Source organism: Chlorocebus sabaeus, chromosome 6, assembly GCF_047675955.1.
Source record: "Chlorocebus sabaeus isolate Y175 chromosome 6, mChlSab1.0.hap1, whole genome shotgun sequence".
Classification (NCBI taxonomy): domain Eukaryota; kingdom Metazoa; phylum Chordata; class Mammalia; order Primates; family Cercopithecidae; genus Chlorocebus; species Chlorocebus sabaeus.
Genome location: NC_132909.1, coordinates 53039045 through 53062597, shown reverse-complemented (window position 1 = coordinate 53062597; position 23553 = coordinate 53039045). Strand labels below are relative to the sequence as shown.

The following is a 23553-nucleotide window of genomic DNA, read 5'->3' as shown; positions in this document are numbered from 1 at the left end:
CCTCCCAAAGCGCTGGGATTACAGGTGTGAGCCACCATGCCCAGCTGCTCTGTGATCTTTGATGTTCCTATTTTAATTGTTTTGTGGTACCACAAACCACAACCTAGGAAGACAGCAAACTTAATAAATGCTATTCTCTCACTCCTCCAACTGGCCACTCCACCCCCCCTTCCCAGGCCTCCTAATTCCGAGGCACAACAATATTGAAATTAGGCCAATTAATTACCCAACAATGGCCTTTAACTGTTCAAGTGAAAGAAGAAGTTGCACATTTCTCACTTTAGATCAAAAGCTGGAAATGATTAACCTTAGTGAGAAAGTCATGTCAAAAGCCAAGATAAGGGCCAGGTGCAGAGGCTCACACCTGTAATACTAGCGTGTTGGGAGGCAGATAGGGGAGCATCACTTGAGGTTTTGAGTTCAAGATCAGCCTGGTAAACAGTAAAGTCTTGCCTCTTTAAAAAAATAAAAACAAGCCGGGCGCGGTGGCTCAAGCCTATAATCCCAGCACTTTGGGAGGCCGAGTCGGGCGGATCACGAGGTCAGGAGATTGAGACCATCCTGGCTAACACGGTGAAACACCGTCTCTACTAAAAAATACAAAAAACTAGCCGGGCGAGGTGGTGGGCGCCTGTAGGCCCAGCTACTCTGGAGGCTGAGGCAGGAGAATAGCGTAAACCCGGGAGACAGAGCTTGCAGTGAGCTGAGATCCGGCCACTGCACTCCAGCCTGGGCGACAGAGCGAGACTCCGTCTCAAAAAAAAAAAAAATTAAATAATAAAATAAAATAAAAACAAAAAATTAGCTGGCCATGGCGATGCACACCTGCGGTCTTAGCTACTCAGAAGACAGGAAGATCACTTGAACCCATGAGTTTGAGGCTGCAATGGCCTGTAACTACACTACACTCCAGCCTGGACAAAAGCGAGACTATGTCTCTCTTAAAAAAAAAAAAAAAAAAAAAAACCACTGGAATAGGCCAAAATCTAGGCCTCCTGTGCCAGTTAGCCAAGTTGTGAATGCAAAGTTCTTGAAGGAAACTAAAAGTGCTACTCCAGTGAAAACACAGATAATAAGAAAGGAAAACAGCCTCACCACTAACATGGAATAAGTTTTAGTGGTCTGGATAGATCAGACCAGCCACAATATTCCCTTAAGCCAAAACCTAATCCAGAGCAAGGCCCTAACTCTAATTCTATGAAGGCTGAGAGGTGAATTAGCTGCAGAAGAAATGCTGGAAACTGGCAAAGATCAGTTTGTGAGGTTTAACAAGTCATTTCTATAACAAAAGTACAAAGTGAAGTAGCAATTGCTAATGTGGAAGCTGCAGCAAGCATTTCCAGAATATCTAGATCACTGGCAGAGGTAGCTCTACTAGAATTTTAACAGAGACAAAACAGCCTTACTTCAGGAGATGCCGTCTAGGACTTTCATAGCTCTAGGTAAGCCATATCTGACTTCAAAGCTTCCAAGGACGGGCTGACTCTTTACTTTGTAGAGACAGGGTCATGCTCTGTTGTGCTGGTTGGGCTTGAACTCTTGACCGCAAGTGATCCTCCAACCTGAGCCTCCCAAAGCACTGGAATTACAGGTGTAAACCACTTTTCCCAGCCTGGGCTGGCTTTCTTGTTAGAGGCCAATGCAGCTGGTGACTTTAAATGAATGCTAATGTTCAATTACCATTCTAAAAATCCAAGAGCCAGTTAAGAATTATGCTACATCTACTCTCCTTATGGTGTCTATTTACATCTATTTACAGCATGGTTTACTGAATATTTTAAGCCCACTGTAAAACATACTGTTCAGAGATTCCTTTCAAAATATTACCACTGATAATGCACCTAGTAACCAAGAGCTCTTATGGAGGTATAGAGAAGATTAACGTTTTCATGCCTGCTAACTGCAGCCCATGGATTAAGGAATAATTCTGACTTTCAAGTCTTATTTAAGAAATACATTTCGTAAGGCTAGAGCTGCCACTAATAATGCTTCTTCTGACGGATCTGGATAAATTAAATTGCAGACCTTGCAAAAAGGGTTCACCATTCTAGATGCCATTAACAACATTTATGATTCATGGAAGGAGGCCAAAATATCAACATTAAGGCAGGTGTGGTGGTGTGTGCCTGGAGTCTTGGCTACTCAGGAGGCATAGGCAGGAGGATTGCTTGAGGCCAGGAGTTCAAGGCTACCGTGTGCTCTCATCGTGCTGGTGAACACCCACTTGTACTCCAGCACAAACAACACAGCAAGCCCTTGTCTCTAAAAAAATTTTTTTAATAAAAAAAAAATTAAACCCAACATTAACCAGAGTTTGGAAGAGGTTGATTCCAAATAGGTGACTCTGAGGGGTTCAAGTCTTCAGTGGAAAAAGTAACTGTGGATGTGATGGAAAAAAGAGAACTAGAATTAGAAATGGAGCCTCAAGATGTGGCAGAATTGTTTCAATCTCATGAAAAAACTTGAACAGATGAGAGGCTGCTTTGTATAGATGAGCAAAGAAAGTGGTTTCCTGAAATGAAATCTACTCCTGGTGAAGATGCTGTGAACACTGCTGAAACGACAACAGACTTAGAATATTACATCAACTTAGTTGATCGAGCAGTGGCGAAGTTTGAGAGATTGAGTCCAATTCTAAAAGAAGTTTCACTATGCGTAAAATGTTATCAAACAGCATTGCAGGATACAGAGAAGTTTTTCATGTAATGAAGAGTCAATCAATGCAGCAATCTTCACTGCTGTCTTATTTTAAGAAACTGCCATAGCCACTCTGACCAACAGCCATCAACACTGAGGCAAGACCTACCACAAGCAAAAAGATTACAACTCGCCAAAATCTCACATGATCATTAGCACTTTTTGGCAATAAAGTATTTTAAAGTAAGGTACTTTACTTAAGACGTACTGCACACAAGAGACTACACTACCATATGATGTAAACCTAACTTATATGCACTGGGAAACCAAAACATTTGTATGATTCGTTATTGTGATACTCGCTTTATAGTGGTGGTCTGGAATCAAACTCGCAATATCTACAGGGCATGCCTGTATCAATAGTGTTTCTCTCCATTGCAACATCTTACATACTTAGAAAGGCCTACGGAAATAATGAGGGCTTTCTGTGTTTCCTATATTGTATGGCCCCAGGGTGAGTTCTCAAATGTTGGATTGTGATCACAATCCAATCGCTTGAGAACAGAAGAATGTGTATTAACAACAACTAAAAAAAAAAAAAAAAAAAAAAAAGGCCGGGTGCAGTGGTTCATGCCTGTAATCCCAGCACTCTGCGAGGTCAAGGCGGATCACCTGAAGTCAGGAGTTCAAGACCAGCCATGGCCAACCCCGTCTCTACTAATAAAATACAAAAATTGGCTGGGCGTGGTTGAGGGCGCCTGTAATCCAAGTTACTCAAAAGCTGAGGCAGGAGAATTGCCTGAACCCAGGAGGCAGAGGCTGCAGTGAGCCGGGATCATGCCATTGCATTCCAGCCTGGGTGATCACAAGAGCAAAAGTCTGTCTCAAAAAAAAAAAAAAAAATCCAATGGCACCCTAACATTCCTAAAATTTATGGGGGACACAGAGAGTATGAGTTCTTTCATGTCTTCAAAGTGAATGGGGATAACTGAAGGCCTCCCCACATTCTTTGTACCAATAAGATTTCTCTTCAGTATGAATTCAAATGTGGTAATTATGGTATGAGAAATTCCTAAGATTTCCACATTCCTTACATTCAGAGTTTTTCTTCAGTGTGTTTTTAAATGTTTAGTAAGTAAATAAAATCTATTGTAGGCTTTCCCACATTCGTTACATATATAGGGTTTCTCTCCAGTGTGAATTCTAACATGTTTCTGTAGGTGTGAAGAAGCACGGAAGGTTTTCCCACATTCCTTACATATATACGGTTTCTCTCCAGTGTGAGTTCTTATATGTTCGATGAGTTGTGAAGATGTAGCAAAGGCTTTCCCACAGTCCTTACATTCATAGGGCTTCTCTCCAGTATGGATTTTTACATGATTATGTAGGCTTGAGGAAACAGTGAATGCTTTCCCACACTCCTTACATTTATAGGGTTTTATTCCAGTGTGAATTCTAAAGTGATTCTTAAGGCATGAAGAGCTTCTGAAGGATTTTCCACATACCTTACATTCAAAGGGCTTCTCCTCTGTGTGAGTTTTAAAATGTTCAGTTAGTAGATAAAACCTATTGTAGGCTTTCCCACATTCGTTACATTCATAGGGCTTCTCTCCAGTGTGTATTCGTACATGTTTAGTAAGGCCTGAGCGCCCAGCGAAGGCTCTTCCACATTCCTTACACTGATAAGGTTTCTCTCCAGTATGAATTCTTACATGTTCAACTAGGTGTGAAGAAACAGTGAAGCATTTCCCACATTCCTTACATTCATAGGGTTTCTCCCCAGTATGGGTTCGCATGTGACTATTAAGATATGAAGAATATCGAAAGAATTTTCCACATTCCTTACATTCGTAGGGTTTTTCTACAGTATGCACTTTAACAGACACAGCATGGCTTGTGGAGTAAGTAAAAGCTCTCCCACACTGCTTCTGTTCATAGAGTGTTTCTCCATTGTGAGTTATCCTATTTGCCTGAAGATGTGACTGATCAACAAAGGCTTCCTCACAGTCACTGTATTCAAAGGATTTGTCTCCTATCCACGTCCTCTGGTGAACATTTGGTGGCAGGCTGAAGGCTTTTCTGCACTGATTCAACACAGAAAGCGTCTCTCCAGTAGGGGCACTGTTGTGTAACATGGGAAAGTTTTCTCCATACTCATCACAGTCATAAGTGTCCCCTGTATTTTCAGTTCCCATGTGTGCATTAAGGCATGAGTGTTCACTGAAGAGTTCTCCATTTTCCATAAAGTCACAGAGTTCCTCTCCATTGTGGATTTCTGCCTGTTAATAAAGGGATGAATGATGATTAAAGGATTTTTCAGACTTATCAATAGATTTTACCCATCTGAAATCAGACACATTATAATTTTTGCCATTTTCATTACATGAATACACTTGCTGCCCCATGGATTTTTTACAAGTTGAATGAAGAAAACCTGCAAGAACCCTGTGCCATTTGCTCTAAGAACCCTGAAATAATTCCTATTTTCATGAAATTGTTTTTATTATCTATCTAGCTACATATGTGATAATCTGTATTTGTGAGAATGCTGAAGCACCAAGTTTTAAGATAGAATTAGGGTATCCCCAAATTCATTATATTTAGAGTATCCCTCTACAGCAGAGGTCCCCAACCTTTTTGGTACCAGGGACCAATTTCGTAGATGACAATTTTTCCACAAACGGGTGGAATGGGGGTGGGACAGGGATGGTTTCAGCATGATTCAAGAACATTACATTTACTGTGACTTTATTTCTATTATTATTACATTGTAACATATAATGAAATAATTACACAACTCACCATAAAGTAGGATCAGCAGGAGACCTGAGCTTGTTTTCCTGCAACTAGACAGTCCCATCTAGGTGATGGGAGACAGTGACAGATCATCAGGCTCATAAGGAGCATACAATCTAGAACCCTCACATGGGTGCTTCACAGTAAGGTTTGCGCCTCTATGAGAATCGAATGCTGCTACTGATCTGACAGGCAGAGTAATAAGACAGGCAGTAATACGAGCGATGGGGAATGGCTATACATACAGATGAAGTTTTGTTCACCTGCCGCTCACCTCCCGCTGTGCAGCCCAGTTCCTAACTCTAATAGAAACAGTGCCAGTGGGGACCCTTGCTCTAGAGACATTCGTCCTGCTTGAGTAAATGTTACCTCTCTCAAATATCTCTCATTTGTGCTGATTTTTTATAACTGAATTCCCAATCTTTTTTGAGTGTGGTAAATAAGAAATCTTAATCTTACCATTTGTATGCCGTTTGATGTTTTAAGCCAAAAAAAAATGTTGTTGAAGTGCTGACACTTTGGTTTTAACTTGCCATTCTGAAGTAAAACAGAAAAAAAGAGAAAAAATAGGGTCTGAGTACAAAACGGTAGGTTAAATAAGTCAGAATTATAGAGCTCATTTGTGTTTTTCATATTCAGCACACTCAAAAAAATTAAACAAACATAGATTTGAACAGTTTATCCATGACTAGTATTTGGCAATCATAAGGACTTGGGGTCTAAACCTAGTAATTTCTTTTCTTTTTTTTTTTTTTGGAGACAGAGTCTCGCTCTGTCACCCGGACTGGAGTGCTGGAGTGCAGTGGCGCGATCTCGGCTCACTGCAACCTCCGCCTCCTGGGTTCGAGCGATTCTCCTGCCTCAGCCTCCCAAGTAGCTGGGATTACAGGCATGTGCTACCACATTCAGCTAATTTTGTAATTTCAGTAGAGATGGGGTTTCTCCAAGTTGGCCAGGCTGGTCTTGAACTCCTGACCTCAAAAGATCCACCCGCCTCAGCCTCCCAAAGTGCTGGGATTACAGGCATGAGCCACCACGCCCGGCAATTTAGTAACTTTTTAAACAATTTATTCTATAGAAATTAAATGAGATAATGAACAGAAATAGTATTATTAGGGAAGGAAAGTAGAAATGATCTGGATAAAGAGCACACATTAAAGTCATAAGCAAAAAGATATAAGAGTAGATCATTTGCAAAATCACATGAAAGTCTGGGTTAGACGAAAAAGAGAAATATGGAAAGTTGAAGATACCCTAAAACTTCCAAGTCCAATGGTCCCATGTTCTGTGACAAAGTACATCTTTTAAATATATCTTCATTATGCTTCCAAACATACTGAACTTATCATGGACTAGGAATGTTCTTCACACTCACCTTGGAGGACTCCAGTTGGCAATGTGCTCAACTTTTCCTCCTCCTCCTCCAGTCGAGCGACAGACTGAGTTTGAACAGGTCCTGTACAGAGGGAAAGATACACCAATGGAAGAGGCTTATGAAGGAAACGACAAACGTAACCAAGAAAAAATAACTATATTCCTAAAGAGAGTAGTGAAACTACTTTAAAAGAGCTCAGATTTCATATATCTCATCTTTTTGTGCCCTGAGGAGACTGGTTATCTCTGACCAAATACCCACTATTCAAACTTAAATACACATTTAAAACCATTAAAGACGGCGCAGTGGCTCATGCCTGTAATCCCAGAATTTTGGGAGACTGAGGTGGGAGAATCACCTAAGCACAGGGAGGTTGATGCTGCAGTGAGTCATGATTGTGCCACTGTACTCCCAGCCTAGGCGACAAAGTGAGACTCTGTCTTGAAAAAAATTAAATAAAAACCATTAAAACGTGTATCCAAATAGGAAATAATGCAAGTGCAAAGAGGGATCATTATTTTGTTTTTTGGTTTTCTTTTGAGACAGAGTCTCACTCTGTCACCCAGGCTGGAGTACAATGGCACGGTCTCAGCTCACTGCAACCTCCACCTTCCAGGTTCAACTGATTCTCCTGCCTCAGCCTCCCAAGCAGCTGGGATTACAGGCACCCACCATCAGGTCTGGCTAATTTTTTTTGTATTTTTATAGAGACAAGATTTCACCACGTTGGCCAGGCTGGTCTTGAACTCCCGACCTCAGGTGATCTGCCCACTTCAGCCTCCCAAAGTGCTGGGATTACAGGCGTGAGCCACCGCACCTTGCCAAGATCATTTTTTTTTAAACAATATTGTCAATAGTTTGAATATTGTGTCTTTTGTAGCTTTTTTAATATCATGGGTAGTATTACATCTCTCTCTCTCTCTTTTTTTTTTTTTGAGACAGATTTTTGCTCTGTCACCCAGGCTGGAGTATAGTGGCACAATCTTAGCTCACTGCAACCTCTGCCGCTGCTCACGCTGGTTCAAGCAATACAAAAATTAGCCAGGCGTGGTGGCACGTGCCTGTAGTCCTAACCACTCAGGAGGCTGAGGCAGAAGAATCGCTTTTACTCAGGAAGCAGAGTCTGCAGTGAGCCGAGATCGTGCCACTGCACTCCAGGCTGGGCAACAGATCAAGATTCCATCCAAAAAAAAAAAAAAAAAAATCAGAGAGCTTCTTTAGGACACCCCTGAAATAAAGCTATTTCTTATGTTCTCAGGGCTGAAATTGTTAATAATTAATGAGGCTCATATGCCGGAGCCTCCCTGGCATAATGTGAAGAAGAGAATCCTAGAGAGACAGGAGTGTTGCATTGGATTTACTATGTGTCATCTGTATAGCCCACTCCCCCACCCTTTGTTGACAGAGCAGAAGACACTCTCTTCACAAAGGTTACTGAGAGTAGTGGGAGGAGTATCGTAATCCTTGAAAAGCCCTGTTAGTATTCTCCTTCATAGGACAGGTATGACTGCAAAGAATACCATCAGTGAGATGAGTTCCCTGTTGTGTTTTGTTTTGTTTTGTTTTGAAATGGAGTTTTGCTTTTGTTGCCCATGTTGCAATGCAATGACGCAGTCTAGGCTCACTGCAACCTCTGCCTCCTGGGTTCAAGTGATTCTCCTGCCTACGCCTCCCAAGTAGCTGGGATTACAGGCGCCTGCCACCACACTGGGCTAATTTTATTTTATTTTTTTTGTATTTTTAGTAGAGACAGGGTTTAACCATGTTGGCCAGGATGGTTTCGAACTCCTGGCCTCAGGTGATCTGCCCGCCTAGGTCTCCCGAAGTTCTGGGATTTCAGGCACGAGCCACCGCGCCCGGCCGAGTTCCCTGCTTTCAATCGAGATGAAGGGGGGACCCAGAATAGCAGAAATCAAGAGGGTAGTATTTAGTCACCAAAGACAAGGTGAGAAAATCAACTATCAAGGACAGTGGAAATGTACCAGTAATCAGAATGCCCTGACCTACAGAGGTCTGTGGTGGTGGCTAACTGATCGTGGTGTCCCCAGAAATGAAATAGATAAGCAGTTAACAAATCCTACTCTAAGTAGCCACAAAATATGTTAGGCATTAGGGGCCACATGGTCTCTGTTGCAGCTACTCAACTCTACTGTTGTAGCATGGAAAACACCATAGAAAATGTAAACAAATGAACACAGTTGTGTTCTGATTAAACTTTATATATAAAAAGTTGTGTTTGGCCGGGCGCGGTGGCTCACGCCTGTAATCCCAGCACTTTGGGAGGCCGAGGCGGGCGGATCACAAGGTCAGGAGATCGAGACCATGGTGAAACCCCGTCTCTACTAAAAATAGAAAAAAATTAGCCGGGCGCAGTGGCGGGCGCCTGTAGTCCCAGCTACTCGGGAGGCTGAGGCAGGAGAATGGCGTGAACCCGGGAGGCGGAGCTTGCAGTGAGCCGAGATTGCGCCACTGCACTCCAGCGTGGGCGACAGAGCGAGACTCCGTCTCAAAAAAAAAAAAAAAAAAGTTGTGTTCTGATTAAACTTTATATATAAAAAACACGCGGAGGGACAGACATGGCCCATGGGCCATAGTGTACCAATCTCTGCACTTGAATACTGCTCTATCCATGTAAAAAAGTCTAAACTACAGTAGCCAAAAACTAGACTTATCCCAGTGGAGAATCATAACCTCTTACTTAATTACCACACCAAAATCATTCATAAATCATGGACTTAGCCATTTTTCAAAATATAATGTCTTTATAGATAAATCAACATAATTTCTGTCACTTGGTATGCAGACACTGACATAGCTAATGTCTCTTCTCCATACCAATTTGAAAAAAACAAGACCTTTCACCTGGCAGGCCCAACAGTGTCATTGCCCCTAGCATGTGTCAGTTCTCCAGGTCTCTGTCATAACTTAGTCCCCAGAGAAAATGATACTCCATGAAACACCACACTGGTACACTATGTTGACACCAATATACTGATCATATCCAATGAATAGGAAGTAGAAAACACATTTTTAAAAATTAGAGACAGGATCTTACTCTGTCACCCAGGCTGGATTAGAGTGGTGCGATCATAGCAGCCTCATATTCCCGGGCTCAAGCAACCCTCCTGCCTCAGCCTCTCAAGTATGTGGGACTACAGGCACATACTACCACACCTGGCTAATTTTTAAAAATTATTTTATTTTATTATTATTATTATTTTTTACTATAGACCTGAGGTTTCACTATGTTACCCAGGCTAGTCTCAAACAATTCTCCCACATCAGCCTCCCAGTGTTAGGATTACAGGCATGAACCATTGTGCCCTGCCTGAAAATACCTTAGACAGCTTTATTAGAAGCATGCAGCATTTATGGTTCCAAAATGGTAGTACAGAAGCAAGCTGGTCTCAATCCCCTTACAGAAAACCAAAACCAAATACACATTGGGAAAATTATCACCAGCAATGTCCCTGATCTCAAATATAAAAATTGGGCAGTTTCTGGGGCTACAAAGAAGTGAAAAAACTCCAAGGAGACGTTAAGAGAATCAAATTTCCAAGAACATGGAAAATTTCTACCAATTCACAGTTTCTGCACTGGAAAAAAAATGAGATCAAGGTGGACAACCGCCTTCTCCACCATCCTGGGTTCCCTGGTAAAAGATCAGTCCCTCCCTGTCTCAACCCACAGGAAGCATCACACAAGTGTCTGAAGGGAGAAACATCCCTGAGGACATCCAGGGACAAAGACAGGAGGCAAGACTACCATCCCCAGCCCTGGAAACTCTGTTTTATATCTCGGCCAAAGGAGAAAGTCAAATCAGAGGCCGGGCGCGGTGGCTCAAGCCTGTAATCCCAGCACTTTGGGAGGCCGAGACGGGCGGATCACGAGGTCAGGAGATCGAGACCATCCTGGCTAACACGGTGAAACCCCGTCTCTACTAAAAAATACAAAAAAAACTAGCCGGGTGAGATGGCGGGCGCCTGTAGTCCCAGCTACTCGGGAGGCTGAGGCAGGAGAATGGCGTAAACCCGGGAGGCGGAGCTTGCAGTGAGCTGAGATCCGGCCACTGCACTCCAGCCTGGGCGACAGAGCAAGACTCCGTCTCAAAAAAAAAAAAAAAAAAAAAAAAAAAGGAAGTCAAATCAGAGTGGCTGTTCAGGAGCACCATACTGTAGGGGTATGCTACACAGGTCACCTGGGCAGAACACACAGCCAGCCTGCCCACAGTGCTGGAATATGCCCTTTAGGACTCCCTCATTCTGGATGGACAGTATTCTTGACAGTTTGCTAGAGCAGAGGCAAACGTAGGTTTAAGATTCCATCTAGTGCTGAAAAGGAGTCAGTGACCTAGGGAAATTTTAAAGAAAGAAAATCACTTTGGGAGGCTGAGACAGGCAGATCACTTAAGCTCAGGAGTTCAAGACCAGCCTAGACAACAGGATGAAAACCCGTCTCTACTAAAAAGTACAAAAAGTAGCCAGGTGTGGTGGTGTGCACCTCACCTACTCAAGAGAGGACTGCTTCAGCCTAGGAGGCAGAGGCTGCAGTAAGCAAGCCATGATCACACCACTGCACTCCAGCCTGGGTTACAAAGAGAGACCTTGTCTCCAAAAAAAAAAAAAAAACACAAAAAACAAAAACAAAAAACAAAGCAAAAACAAAAACAAAACAAACAACAACAAAAAAAAAACAGGTAAAGAAAACATATCCAATAAAAACTACAAGCCAGACAAAGACTGTAATAAATAATCCTTCAATGCAGACACAGATGTACATCCACAAGAAACAGCAAATGGGAACCATGATCTCCCAAAATGGACAAAAAAATTACCAGTGACTGAACCTAATGAAATGACAATACGTGAGCTCCCTAAGAATTCAAAATAGCACTTTTAAGGAAATACAGTGATCTCCAAGATAACACAGAAGAGCAACTCAGAAATGTATCAGAAAAAAACTTTAGAATATATTAACAACAACAAAAAAGAGAAATCTTATAACTGAGAAATACTCAACTCAAAAATTCACAGTAGAGGCTCTCAACAGCAAAACGGATCAGAGGAAAGATTCACTGAGCTTGAAGAAAGGCTATTTGAAAATAGAGCCCGAGGAGAAGAATGAAAAGGAACTAAGATTGTCTGCCAGATACAGAAAATTACCTTGAAAGACCAAACCTAGGAATCACTGGTGTTCAAGAGGCAATGCAGCAAGTGCAAGGGTAAGCTTTGGAAGCTTATTAAAGAAATAACCAAAGATTCCAAAAATTGAGAAAAATATAAATATCCAGGTACAGGAAGGTAAGACGACGCCAAACAGATTCAACCCAAATATGACTACTACAAAGTATACAATAATCAGCCTCTCAAAGGTCAAGGACAAAGAAAGGACCTTAAAAGCAGTAAGAGAAAAGAAGCAAATAACATATAAAGGACTCTAATTGGTCTGGCAACAGGATTTCTCAATGGAAACCACACAGGCTAGAAGGGAGTAGGATGACATTTTCTTTCTTTTTTTGTGAGATGATCTCACTCCATTGCCCAGAATGGAGTACCATAGCACAAACATAGCTCAATGCAGCCTTTATCTCCCAGGCTCAAGCCATACTCATCAGCCTCCCAAGTAACTGGTACTACTAACGTGCACCACCATGCCTGGCTAATTTTTCTATTTTTTTGTAGAGACGGGGTTTCACCATGTTTGAAATGCTTGTTTCCCGGTGCGGAAAGAAATAGCATGTGAACACAAATTTAATTTATTTAGCAAGGCCATTTTTATATTTTCTGCAGAAAGGGTACACTCCCCAGTAGTTTTGCCATGAGAGTACACCGAGCAAAGGAGACAGGGTCATTTACAACCTGACACATCCACCCTACTGCTGCGTCCAGTTTCCACTGGCTGGAAAGGGACCTCACATTTTGTATTTGTTCTGACTAGCTAGCAACTTAGAACTTTTTAAAAGAGGCAAAGGCACAGGAGAACAAAGGAAGAAGTAACTTGTGGAATGCTGAGAAGGGTAAAAACCCCTTCAAATAAGGAAGAGGAACAGGCTATGACCAATGCTTGCCTGGACCAGTATAAGCATGCCAGGGCAAACTGTGGGAGCGAAGAACATAAAGTACATGATTTCTTTATTACAGCTAGCAGATATTTAAGAATGTTAACACAGGTCTTTGAATAAATTTTGCTTCTAAAAAAAGTTATTTATTCCTCATTAGACGGAAAAAAAAAAAGTCTTTAAAGAAAAACCTCTACTTTATTGTTTTTTTTTTTTTTTGAGACGGAGTCTTGCTCTGTCGCCCAGGCTGGAGTGCAGTGGCCAGATCTCAGCTCACTGCAAGCTCCACCTCCTGGGTTTACGCCATTCTCCTGCCTCAGCCTCCCGAGTAGCTGGGACTACAGGCGCCGCCACCTCGCCCGGCTAGTTTTTTGTATTTTTTTAGTAGAGACGGGGTTTCACCGTGTTGGCCAGGATGGTCTCGATCTTCTGACCTCGTGATCCGCCCGTCTCGGCCTCCCAAAGTGCTGGGATTACAGGTTTGAGCCACCGCGCCCGGCCCTCTACTTTACTTTCTACAGCCAAGTTGCCCAGGCTGGTCTCAAAGTCCTGAGTTCAAGCAATCCACCTGCCTCAGCCTCACAAAGTGCTGGAATTACAGGCATCGGCCACCTTGCCTGCCTATGGAATGAAATTTTCAAAGTGCTGGAAGAAAAAAAAAATTGGCATCTAAGAATACAGTATTCAGGCTGGTGTACTGTCTCACACCTGAAATCCCAACACTTTGGGAGGCCTAGGCGGGCGGATCACCTGAGGTCACAAGTTAGAGACCAGTGTGGCCAATATGGTGAAACCCCATCTCTACTAAAAATTTAAAAAAAAATTAGCCTGGTATGGTGGCACATGCCTTAGTCGCAGCTACTCAGGAAGCTGAGGCAGGAGAATCGCTTGAACCCAGGAAGTGGAGGTTGCAGTGAGCCGATTTCACGCCACTGCACTCCAGACTGGGTGACAGAGCAAGACTTCATCTCAAACAAAAACAAAAAGAGATAAAGAAGGTCACTATGGCTGGTCATTGTGGCTCACGCCTGTAATCCCAGCACTTTGGGGACACCGAGGTAGGCATATCACGATGTCAGAAGTTCAAGACCAGCCTGGCCAACATGGTGAAACCCCGTCTCTACTAAAAATACAAAAATTAGCCGGGCTTGGTGGCGCATGCCTGTAACACCAGCTACTCAGGAGGCTGAGGCAGAAAAATCGCTTGAACTCAGGAGGCGGAGGTTGCAGTGAGCTGAGATCACACCACTGCACTCCAGCCTGGGAGACAGAGCAAGACTCTGTCTCAAAAATACAAAAAAAAAAAAAAAAAAAAAAGAAAGTCACTATATAATGATAAAAGGGTCAATTCAGCAAGAGGATATAAAAACTGTCAATATTTATGCACCCAACACTGGAGCACCCACGTATATAAAGCAAGTATTAATAAATCTAAAAGGAGATACACACTGTGATACAGTAATAGTAGGGGATTTTAACGCCCCACTCTCAGTGATGGACAGATCATCCAGTTAGAAAATCAACAAAGAAACACAGAAGTAGTTAAGCAATACACTAAACCAGAAAGGCCTAACTAGAACAGGACATTTTATCCTACTGCTACAGAAGATTTATTTCTTTTCTCAGCATATGGAATATTCTCCAGAATAGACCATATCTTAGGCCACAAAAAAAGTCTCAACAAATTCAAAAATGTAGAAATCATATCATTTTTTCTGACCACAAAGGAATAAAACTAGAAATCACTAACAAGAGGAACCTTGATTCACAGTCTCAAAATGGTGGCTCATGCCTATAATCCCAGCACTTTGGGAGGCCGACACAGGAAGACTGCTTGCACCCAGGACTTTGAGACCAGCCTGGGCAACAAAAGGAGACCCTGCCTCTTCAAAAAAAAAAAACAAAAAAAACAAAACAGAACATTGTTTTGGTATGTTGACATATCAAAATCCATGGGACAAAAGCACACAGAAATTTGGAAATTACAACATTTCCAAAAACAAATGAAAGTGAAAATACAACATACCAAAATCTATGGATAAAAACAGTACCAAGGGAGTATTTTACAGCAATAAACACGTACATACAAAAAGTAGAAAGATTTAAAATAACCGGATGATACCCCCTAAGATACTAGAAAAACAAAAACAAACCAGACTCACAATTAGATCAAAAGGATAAAGACCATAGCCAAATAAACAAAATTGAGAATAAAAAACAATACAGAATATCAATAAAACATAAAGTTGATTACTTGAAAAGATAAACAAAATCAATCAACCTTTGGCTAGACTGAGGGGAAAAAATGACCCAAATAAAATAAAAAATGAAAAAGAAAACAGAACAGAAACCACATAAATACAACCAATCATTAGAAACTATTGTGAAAAACTATATGCCAACAAACTGAAAAGCCTGGAAGAAATGGACAAATTCTTTTTTTTTTTTTTTTTTTTGAGACAGAGTTTCACTCTTTTTGCCCAGGCTGGAGTGCAATGGCGCGATCTCGGCTCACCGCAACCTCCGCCTCCCGGGTTCAAGCGATTCTCCTGCCTCAGCCTCCCGAGTAGCTGGGATTACAGGCATGTGCCACCACCCCAGCTAATTTTGTATTTTTAGTAGAGATGGGGTTTCTCCATGTTGGTCAGGCTGGTCTTGAACTCCCGACCTCAGGTGATCCACCTGCCTCGGCCTCCCAAAGTGCTGGGATTACAAGCGTGAGCCACAGCGCCCGGCCTGAAATGGACAAATTCTTAGGCGCATACAACTACCAAGATCGAACCATGAAGAAATAGAAAACCCCAACACACCAATAACAAGATTGAAGCCATAACAAAATGAATCCCATGAAAGAAAAGCCCAAGACCTGATGGCTTCACTGCTAAATCCTACCAAAAACTTAAAGAATAATACTACTCAAACTCCGCAAAAAATATTGAAGAGAAGAGAATATTTCCAAACTTGGTCTACAAAGTAAGCATTATTCTGATAGCAAAACCAGACAAGAGCACAACAAAAAAACTACAGGCTAGGCCGGGTGCGGTGGCTCACGCCTGTAATTCCAGCACTTTGGGAGGCTGAGGCGGGTGGATTACCTGAAGTCAGTTCAGGAGTTTGAGACCAGCTTGGCCAATATGGTGAAACTCCGTCTCTACTAAAAAAAAAAAAAAAAAAAACAAGTGGCTCACGCCTGTAATCCCAATACTTTGGGAGGCCGAGGCAGGCAGATCACGAGGTCAGGAGATCAAGACCATCCTGGCTAACATGGTGAAACCCCATCTCTACTAAAAATACAAAAAAATTAGCCGGGCGAGGCGGCAGGCGCCTGTAGTCCCACCTACTCAGGAGGTTGAGGCAGGAGAATGCATGAACCTGGGAGGCGGAGCTTGAAGTGAGTAGAGACTGCACCACTGCACTCCAGCCTGGGCCACAAAGTGAGACTCCGTTTCAAAAAAAAAAATACAAAAGTTCTCTAGGCATGGAGGCGTGTGTGCCTGTAGTCCCCACTACTCGGGAAGCTGAGGCAGAAGAATCGCTTGAACCCGGGAGGCGGAGGTTGGTGAGCCAAGAGTCATGTACTTCAGCCTGAGCAACAGAGCAAGAAGACTCCGTCTCAAAAAAGAAAAACAAAGAAAAAGAAATAAAAGTAACCAAAAATGTGAAGGAGCTATGCAAGGAAAACTCTAAACACTGATGAAACAAACTGTAGAGGACACAGAAAAAAATTGGAAGATATTCCATGCTCATGGATTAGAAGAATATTGTTAAAATGACAATACTACCCAAAGCAATTTACAATTCAGAGCAACCCTTCTCAAAATACCAATGAAATTCATCACAAAAATAGAAAAAAAATCCTAAAATTTATATGCAATCACAAAAGACCTTAAACAGCCAAAGAAATACTGACCAAAAAAACAAAGCTGGAGTGACCGGGTGCGGTGGCTCACGCCTATAATCCCAGCACTTTGGGAGGGTGAGGCAGGTGGATCATGAGGTCAGGAGTTCAAGACCAGCCTGGCCAACGTGATGAAACCCTGTCTCTACTAAAAATACAAAAATTAGCCAGGGTGGTGGTGCGTGCCTGTAGTTCCAGCTACTAGGGAGGCTGAGACAGGAGAATTCCTTGAACTGGGAGGCAGAGGTTGCAGTGAGCCGAGATCGTACCACTGCACTTCAGCCTGGGAGACAGAGGACTCAGTCTCAAAAAAAAAAAAAAAAAAAAAAAAAGAAAAAAAGAAAAAAAGAAAAAAAAAAAAGCTGGAAGCATCCAACTGCTTGACCTCAAAATATACTACAAAGCTACCATAACCCAATCAGTATGGTACTGACATAAAAACAAACACATAGGCCGGGCACGGTGGCTCAAGCCTATAATCCCAGCACTTTGGGAGGCCGAGCCGGGCGGATCACAAGGTTAGGAGATCGAGACCATCCTGGCTAACACGGTGAAATCCTGTCTCTACTAAAAATACAAAAAAAAAAAAAAAAAAAAAATTAGCTGGGCGAGGTGGCGGGCGCCTGTAATCCCAGCTACTCGGGAGGCTGAGGCAGGAGAATGGTGTGAACCCAGGAGGCGGAGGTTGCGGTGAGCCGAGATCTCACCACTGCACTCCAGCCTGGGCGACAGCGTGAGACTCTGTCTCAAAAACAAACAAACCAACACATAAGATCTATGGAAGAAAAGAGAGAACCTAAATATAAATCTACACATTTATAGACAGCTCTTTTTCAACAAAGGCACCAAAAGCATACAATGGGAAAATAGCAGTCTTTTCAATAAACGCTGCTGGGAAAACTGAATAACCATATGTAGAATGAACTAGATGCCATCCCTCAGCATAAACAAAGTCAAAACAGAATAAAGATATGCAACACTTGAAACCATAATGCTACTAGAGGAAGAAACTGGGGAAACAATCCAGGACATCGGTCTGGGTAAAGATTTCTTAGGTAAGACCTCAATAGCACAAGCAACAGGAGAAAAAATAAACATATAAGATTACATCAAACTAAAAACTTCTCCACAGCAAAAGAAACAATCAACAAAGTGAAGAGACAATCTACAGTATGGGAGAAAATATTTACAAACTATTCACCTGACAAAGATTAGTAATCAAAATATATAAGGAACTCAACTTGATAAGAAAAAAAAAAAAATCCGATCAAAAAAATCGGCAAAAGCTTAGAAGAGTTGTTTCTCATAAAAAAGACACACAAATGGCCAACAAGTGTACAAAAAAATGCTCAACATCATCATTCTCTGATGGCTAAATATCAGAGAAATACAAATCACACATAACCACAACGAGATGTCATCTCACCTCACAGAATGGCTTTTATAAAGACAGGGAATAACAAGTACTAATGAGGATGTGGTGAGAAGATAATCCTTGTATGCAGTTGATGGGAATGTAAATTAGTACAGCCACTATAGAGAATAATATTCAGGTGTGGAGGCTCATGCCTGTAATCCCAAAACTTGAGGCTGTGGTGGGAGGATCACTTGAGCCCAGAAGTTCGAGACCAGCCTGGGCAACACAGCAAGACCTGTCTGCACACACATGCACACACAAAACCTGTCAGGCACAGTGGATCATGCCTGTAATCCCAGCACTTTAGGAGCCTGAGGCAGGTGAATCACTTGAAGTCAGGAGTTCGAGACCAGCCTGGCCAACGTGGTGAAACTACGTCTCTACTGAAAATACAAAAATTTGCTGGGCATGGTGGCATGCGCCTGTAGTCCCAGGCAGAAGAATCACTTGAACCCAGGAGGCGGAGGTTGCAGTGAGCTGAGATCATGCCACTGCATTCCAGCTTGGGCAACAGTGAGACTCTGTCTCCAAAAAAAAAAAAGAGAGAGAGGTTGATTCATGGGTAAAATACACAGGTAGAAGAAATTAGAACAGGTGTTCAATAGATCAGTAAGGTGACTACATTTAACACTCATCTCCTGTACATTTCAAAACAGTTAAGAGAATAATTTGATGTTCCTGCAATAAAGATAAATATTTAAGGTGACAGATATCCTACTTACCCTGATTTGATAATATAAATGTATCAAATTATCACATGTACTCAGAAAATATGTACATCTATTATGAATCAAAAACTTTTTTTGAATTGTAAAATAGGAAGTGGGAGATTCTGGGGTCGCCATGTCTGTGGGTAAAAATATTCCCTTGTTTGGATCATGTAAAGACATCCCTGCAAGATGTCACTCCAAGTTATTTCACCTAATACCGCCTACCACTAAAAAGGAGCAATGAGCCATGATTATGCCATTGCACTCCAGCCTGGGTGATCCAGCAAGACTGTCTCAAAAACAAAAAAAACAAAAACACCCAGGATGGAGGTTTCTCAAAAAACTAAAAATAGAACTATCAATAGAACTATCATCTGTAGACCTCTTGAATTTTGGAGGCAATATATACATTTGCATGTGCTTGTTTAACGCCCCACAGACTTGCCTGTAAGGATTCTACTAGTTTCAACTGTAGACAAGAGACAAGGCTGCAGTGCAGGCTTCCCAAGCACTTGGTCCACCTGATCAAGCAGACCCAATGATACTCAAAGTGTACATGTTAAACAGCATCCTATTTATTGGAATGCTCTGGCACACACCAACAGAAGATGTAGAGTATAGCCCTCTGGTATTCCAGAGTCAATCCATGCCCTGTTGTGCAGATTAACTGTTTTTCTTTAGAGAAACAGGTTGTGGTTTGCCATTAGCACATGATAGAGAATGAACAACAAATCACGGGACATGAAGTAATTAAGGCAGAACTGAGTAATTTGAGACTTTATGGTTCCCAAAGCATGAAGTACATACTGTCAGACCTTATCAAACAATGGTTGTCAGCTTCTCCTCTGGACCCAATTCCAAGTTTGTAGGAAATCGCATGAAATAAAGGAATATTGGCCGGGCGCGTTGGCTCAAGCCTGTAATCCCAGCACTTTGGGAGGCCAAGACGGGCGGATCACAAGGTCAGGAGATCGAGACCATCCTGGCTAACACGGTGAAACTCCGTCTCTACTAAAAAATACAAAAAACTAGCCGGGCGAGGTGGCGGGTGCCTGTAGTCCCAGCTACTCGGGAGGCTGAGGCAGGAGAATGGCGTAAACCCGGGAGGCGGAGCTTGCAGTGAGCTGAGATCCGGCCACTGCACTCCAGCCTGGGCGGCAGAGCGAGACTCCGTCTCAAAAAAAAAAAAAAAAAAAAAAGAAAGGAATATTTACACACACCACGAGAATCCAATCAGAAATATCTGATTGTATGACTTTCTAAAAAAATGAGTGTTGTTAGGAATAACACTCAAAATCCTAAGGAAGTTGAACACTCGAACAAAGAATTATTAGCAAAGCGATTTTACTTCTGCGCAGGGGGGTGCCTCCTTGGCCAGTCGCCATGAGAGCACACCTGAACAAAGGGGCACGAGAGCCTTTATTCCAGATGCAAGTCCTGCCCCTGTACCTTTTCCACATTGGCCGGGGTTGGGTTGTACAATCTAAACTAATCCCGGTTGGCTAAACATTTGATTTTTTTTAGATAGGGTGGGCACGCAAAAGAAAAACGGAGAGGAAGGAGAAGGGATGTCTGTAATGAGCTAGGAAGTTAGTCCTCTTTCCAAATGAGGAAAAGCATGTGAGCTGGTACTGATAACGTTTGGTACTGTGGTGTGCCTGGGCATCTAACAAAGGCAAAAAGGAGAAAAAAGGAAAAGGGTGAGGGGTACTATGAATTAAAGAATAAAAGATTGATGAGATAATTTGAAGAGAAATCTCATCATACCCCACAGTGTGACTCTCCGAAAGTCAATATAATATACAATTAACTGTTTTAGATAAAAAGACACTGAAAACATTAACAATTTGCAATGTAAAAATGGATACATTTTGAATAGATCTTAGACCAAAAAACATTCAAGAGCATACGTTAAATCAATGCAGAGAATTTTAGTTATTACGCAAAGTAGACATTAGATGACATTATTATTTTTTATTTAAGTGAAATACTAGTATTGTGGTTTCAGAATGACTATGCCTTTTTTTAGGAGATGCTTTACCAAGTATTTAAAGGTCAAGCATCAAGTGTGCAATTATGCTCAATTTACACTCAAATTGTTTACCCTAAGATGTATTTACCTGAGGAGAAAGAAAACAAGCACAATGCTAAAAAAGTAAGTGTCTGGGCACGGTGGCTCACACTTGCAATCCCAGCACTTCGGGAGGTCGAAGCAGATGAATTGCCTTGGTTCAGGATTTCGAGACCAGCCTGGCCAACACCGTGAAACCTCGTGTCTCTACTAAAATACAAAAACAAATTAGCTGGGTGTGGCGGCGTGTGCCTGTGTCCCAGCTATTAGGTGTCAGGCCTCTGAGCCCAAGATAAGCCATCATATCCCCTGTGACCTGCACATATACATCCAGATGGCCTGAAGCAACTAAAAACCACAAGAATCGAAAACACCCAGTTCCCGCCTTAACTGAGGACATTCCGCCATTGTGATTTGTTCCTGCCCCACCCTAACTGATCAATTGACCTTGTAACATTCTTCTCCTGGAGAATGAATCTCAGGAGCTCCCCACTGAGCAGTTTGTGATCCCCGCCCCTGCGGGGATCTCTGTTAAGAGAACAACCCCCTTTAACTGTAATTTTCCACTACTTACCCAAATCCTATAAGACTGCCCCAGCAAAGGAGTCTCCCTTTGCTGACTCCTTTTTCGAACTCAGTCCCCCTGCACACAGGTGATTAAAAGTTTTATTGCTCACACAAAGCCTGTTTGGTGGTCTCTTCACATGGACATGCCTAACACTAGGGAGGCAGAATTACTTGAACCTGGGAAGCAGAGGTTGCAGTGAACCAAGATCGCACCTCTGCACTCCAGCCTGAGTGGCAGAGCGAGACTCTGTTTCCAAAAAAAAAAAATCCAGACTGGGTGTATTAGATGTTCAAGTTTTCCTTAGGATCAAATTTTTCGGAAAAAAACATGTCAAAACTACACTTAGTCCAAATATGCTGCTAATAAATTCAATAGATACTAGAAACTTTACTACACTAATACTAGAATAGTATTCTGATTTTAATAAATAATTCTAGTATCAGCAAAATAAAGCCTCCATCCTGGTGGCCCGGAGCAGAGGCTCACTCCTGTAATTCCAGCTCTTTGGAGGCTGTCGGGTGGATCACAAGGTCAGGAGTTCGAGACCAGCCTGGCCAGCATGGTGAAACCCCATCTCTACTAAAAATACAAAAAAAAAAAAAAAAAAAAAAAAAAAATAGCTGGGCATGGTAGTCCCCGCTACTCGGGAGGCTGCGGCAACAGAATCGGTTGAACCCAGGAGGTGGAGGTTGCAGTGGGCTGAGATCGCTCCACTGCACTCCAGCCTGGGCGGAAGAGCAAGACTCCCTCTCAAAAAAACAAACAAAAGCCTCTATCCTTTCTTCCTGTGGGCCCTGTTTTAAGGCTTGTGGGGGAATACAGGCCTAGGAACTTCAGATGAAGAGAATAACTGTGTATTACTGCCTTTCTTGCCTTTCTTACTGCCTTTCTTACTTTCTTTGAGACGGAGTTTCACTTTTGTCGCGCAGGCTGGAGTGCAGTGGCAGATCTCGGCTCACTGCAACCTCGCCCTCTCAGGTTCAAGCAATTTTCCTGCCTCAGCCTCCCGAGGAGCTGGAATTACAGGGGCCTGCCACCACGCCTGGCTAATTTTTGTATTTTTTACTGAAAATACAGGGTTTCATCATGTTGGCCAGGCTGGTCTCGAACTCCTGACTTCAGGTGATCTGCCTGCCTCCATCTCCCAAAGTGCTGGGATTTCAGGCGTGAACCAGCACGCCTGGCCTGCCTCTCTTCTGTAGAAAGGATTCTAGCTGGTAACAACAACAAAAAATTAAGTCCAAGAAAATAAAAATAAGAAACTAAAGGCTTACAGTCTACACGTGTTCATATTTACATGCAGAAATAGGCACGCCCTAAACGACTATATTTTTTTCCATCCGAAAGTAATGAGTCAAAAATAAGTAAAGGACATCAAGATAATGCCAGATTCTCAGACGATACATTTTATAGCAAAGAAATGGAAGTCAGAGCCCTCTTGAAACCAATTTTCTGCCGGTGCTCACCAGAAACACGCCGGAATCTCCAGGTTCCTGAGGCGGGGGGATGCGGGGCCGCAGCCAACCTGACTGGAACGCAGAAATCCTTTTACTTTCGGAAAGAAAAAAAACTCGCAAAGGTTGCTTTCCAAGCTTTTGATGAGGGGAGCACAGCGGTTGAAAGCACTCCAGAAAACACCGCGCGGAGGCGGGACAAACACACTTCCCGACCTGGCTCCTGACCGGGACCGACTGAGCCTGCGGCCTCTCGCAACTGGCCGCGCTGGGAGGACCGACAGCCCCTGGAAAAGACAGTGAAACGAGGCGGATCCCAGAGGCTCCTGGGCGACTGCGCCCAATCGTTCCTTTGCCACCCCCGCTACTATCTCAGGGATCCCCAAGCAGGCGGAACTCACCACAGCAAAGGTGGACACCACCACGATAAAGGCGAAATGGCACTGACCATGCGGAGCCAGGGCCGGAAAAGATGGCGATGGCGCGCTGACGTCACTTCCGCTCGGAGTCTGGGCCCGGGCGGGGCTCCTGGGTTCAAGTTTCAGCCACGTAGGACCCAATCCAACACA

At 42.8% G+C, this 23553-nt stretch overlaps 1 protein-coding gene across 8 annotated transcripts; it reads right to left on the bottom strand.

The window, feature by feature from the left end:
- On the bottom strand, nucleotides 1-23487 carry ZNF121 (zinc finger protein 121). 8 transcript variants are annotated; one of them, XM_037992517.2, is made up of 6 exons: nucleotides 23386-23487; nucleotides 22997-23059; nucleotides 21012-21172; nucleotides 6809-6889; nucleotides 5893-5970; nucleotides 1-4916 (listed from the first exon to the last, which is right to left on the bottom strand). In XM_037992517.2, exons 5-6 carry the CDS (start codon nucleotides 5893-5895, stop codon nucleotides 3747-3749), a joined length of 1173 nt encoding a protein of 390 aa, XP_037848445.1. In that variant the 5' UTR covers nucleotides 5896-5970; nucleotides 6809-6889; nucleotides 21012-21172; nucleotides 22997-23059; nucleotides 23386-23487; the 3' UTR covers nucleotides 1-3746. The 8 variants fall into 8 exon arrangements, with proteins under 8 accessions (XP_037848445.1, XP_037848443.1, XP_037848441.1 ...); XM_037992515.2 differs by lacking the exon at nucleotides 21012-21172; XM_037992513.2 differs by lacking the exon at nucleotides 21012-21172 and having other exon boundaries at nucleotides 22997-23271; nucleotides 23386-23467.
- Between the last annotated feature and the right edge of the window lie 66 nt (nucleotides 23488-23553).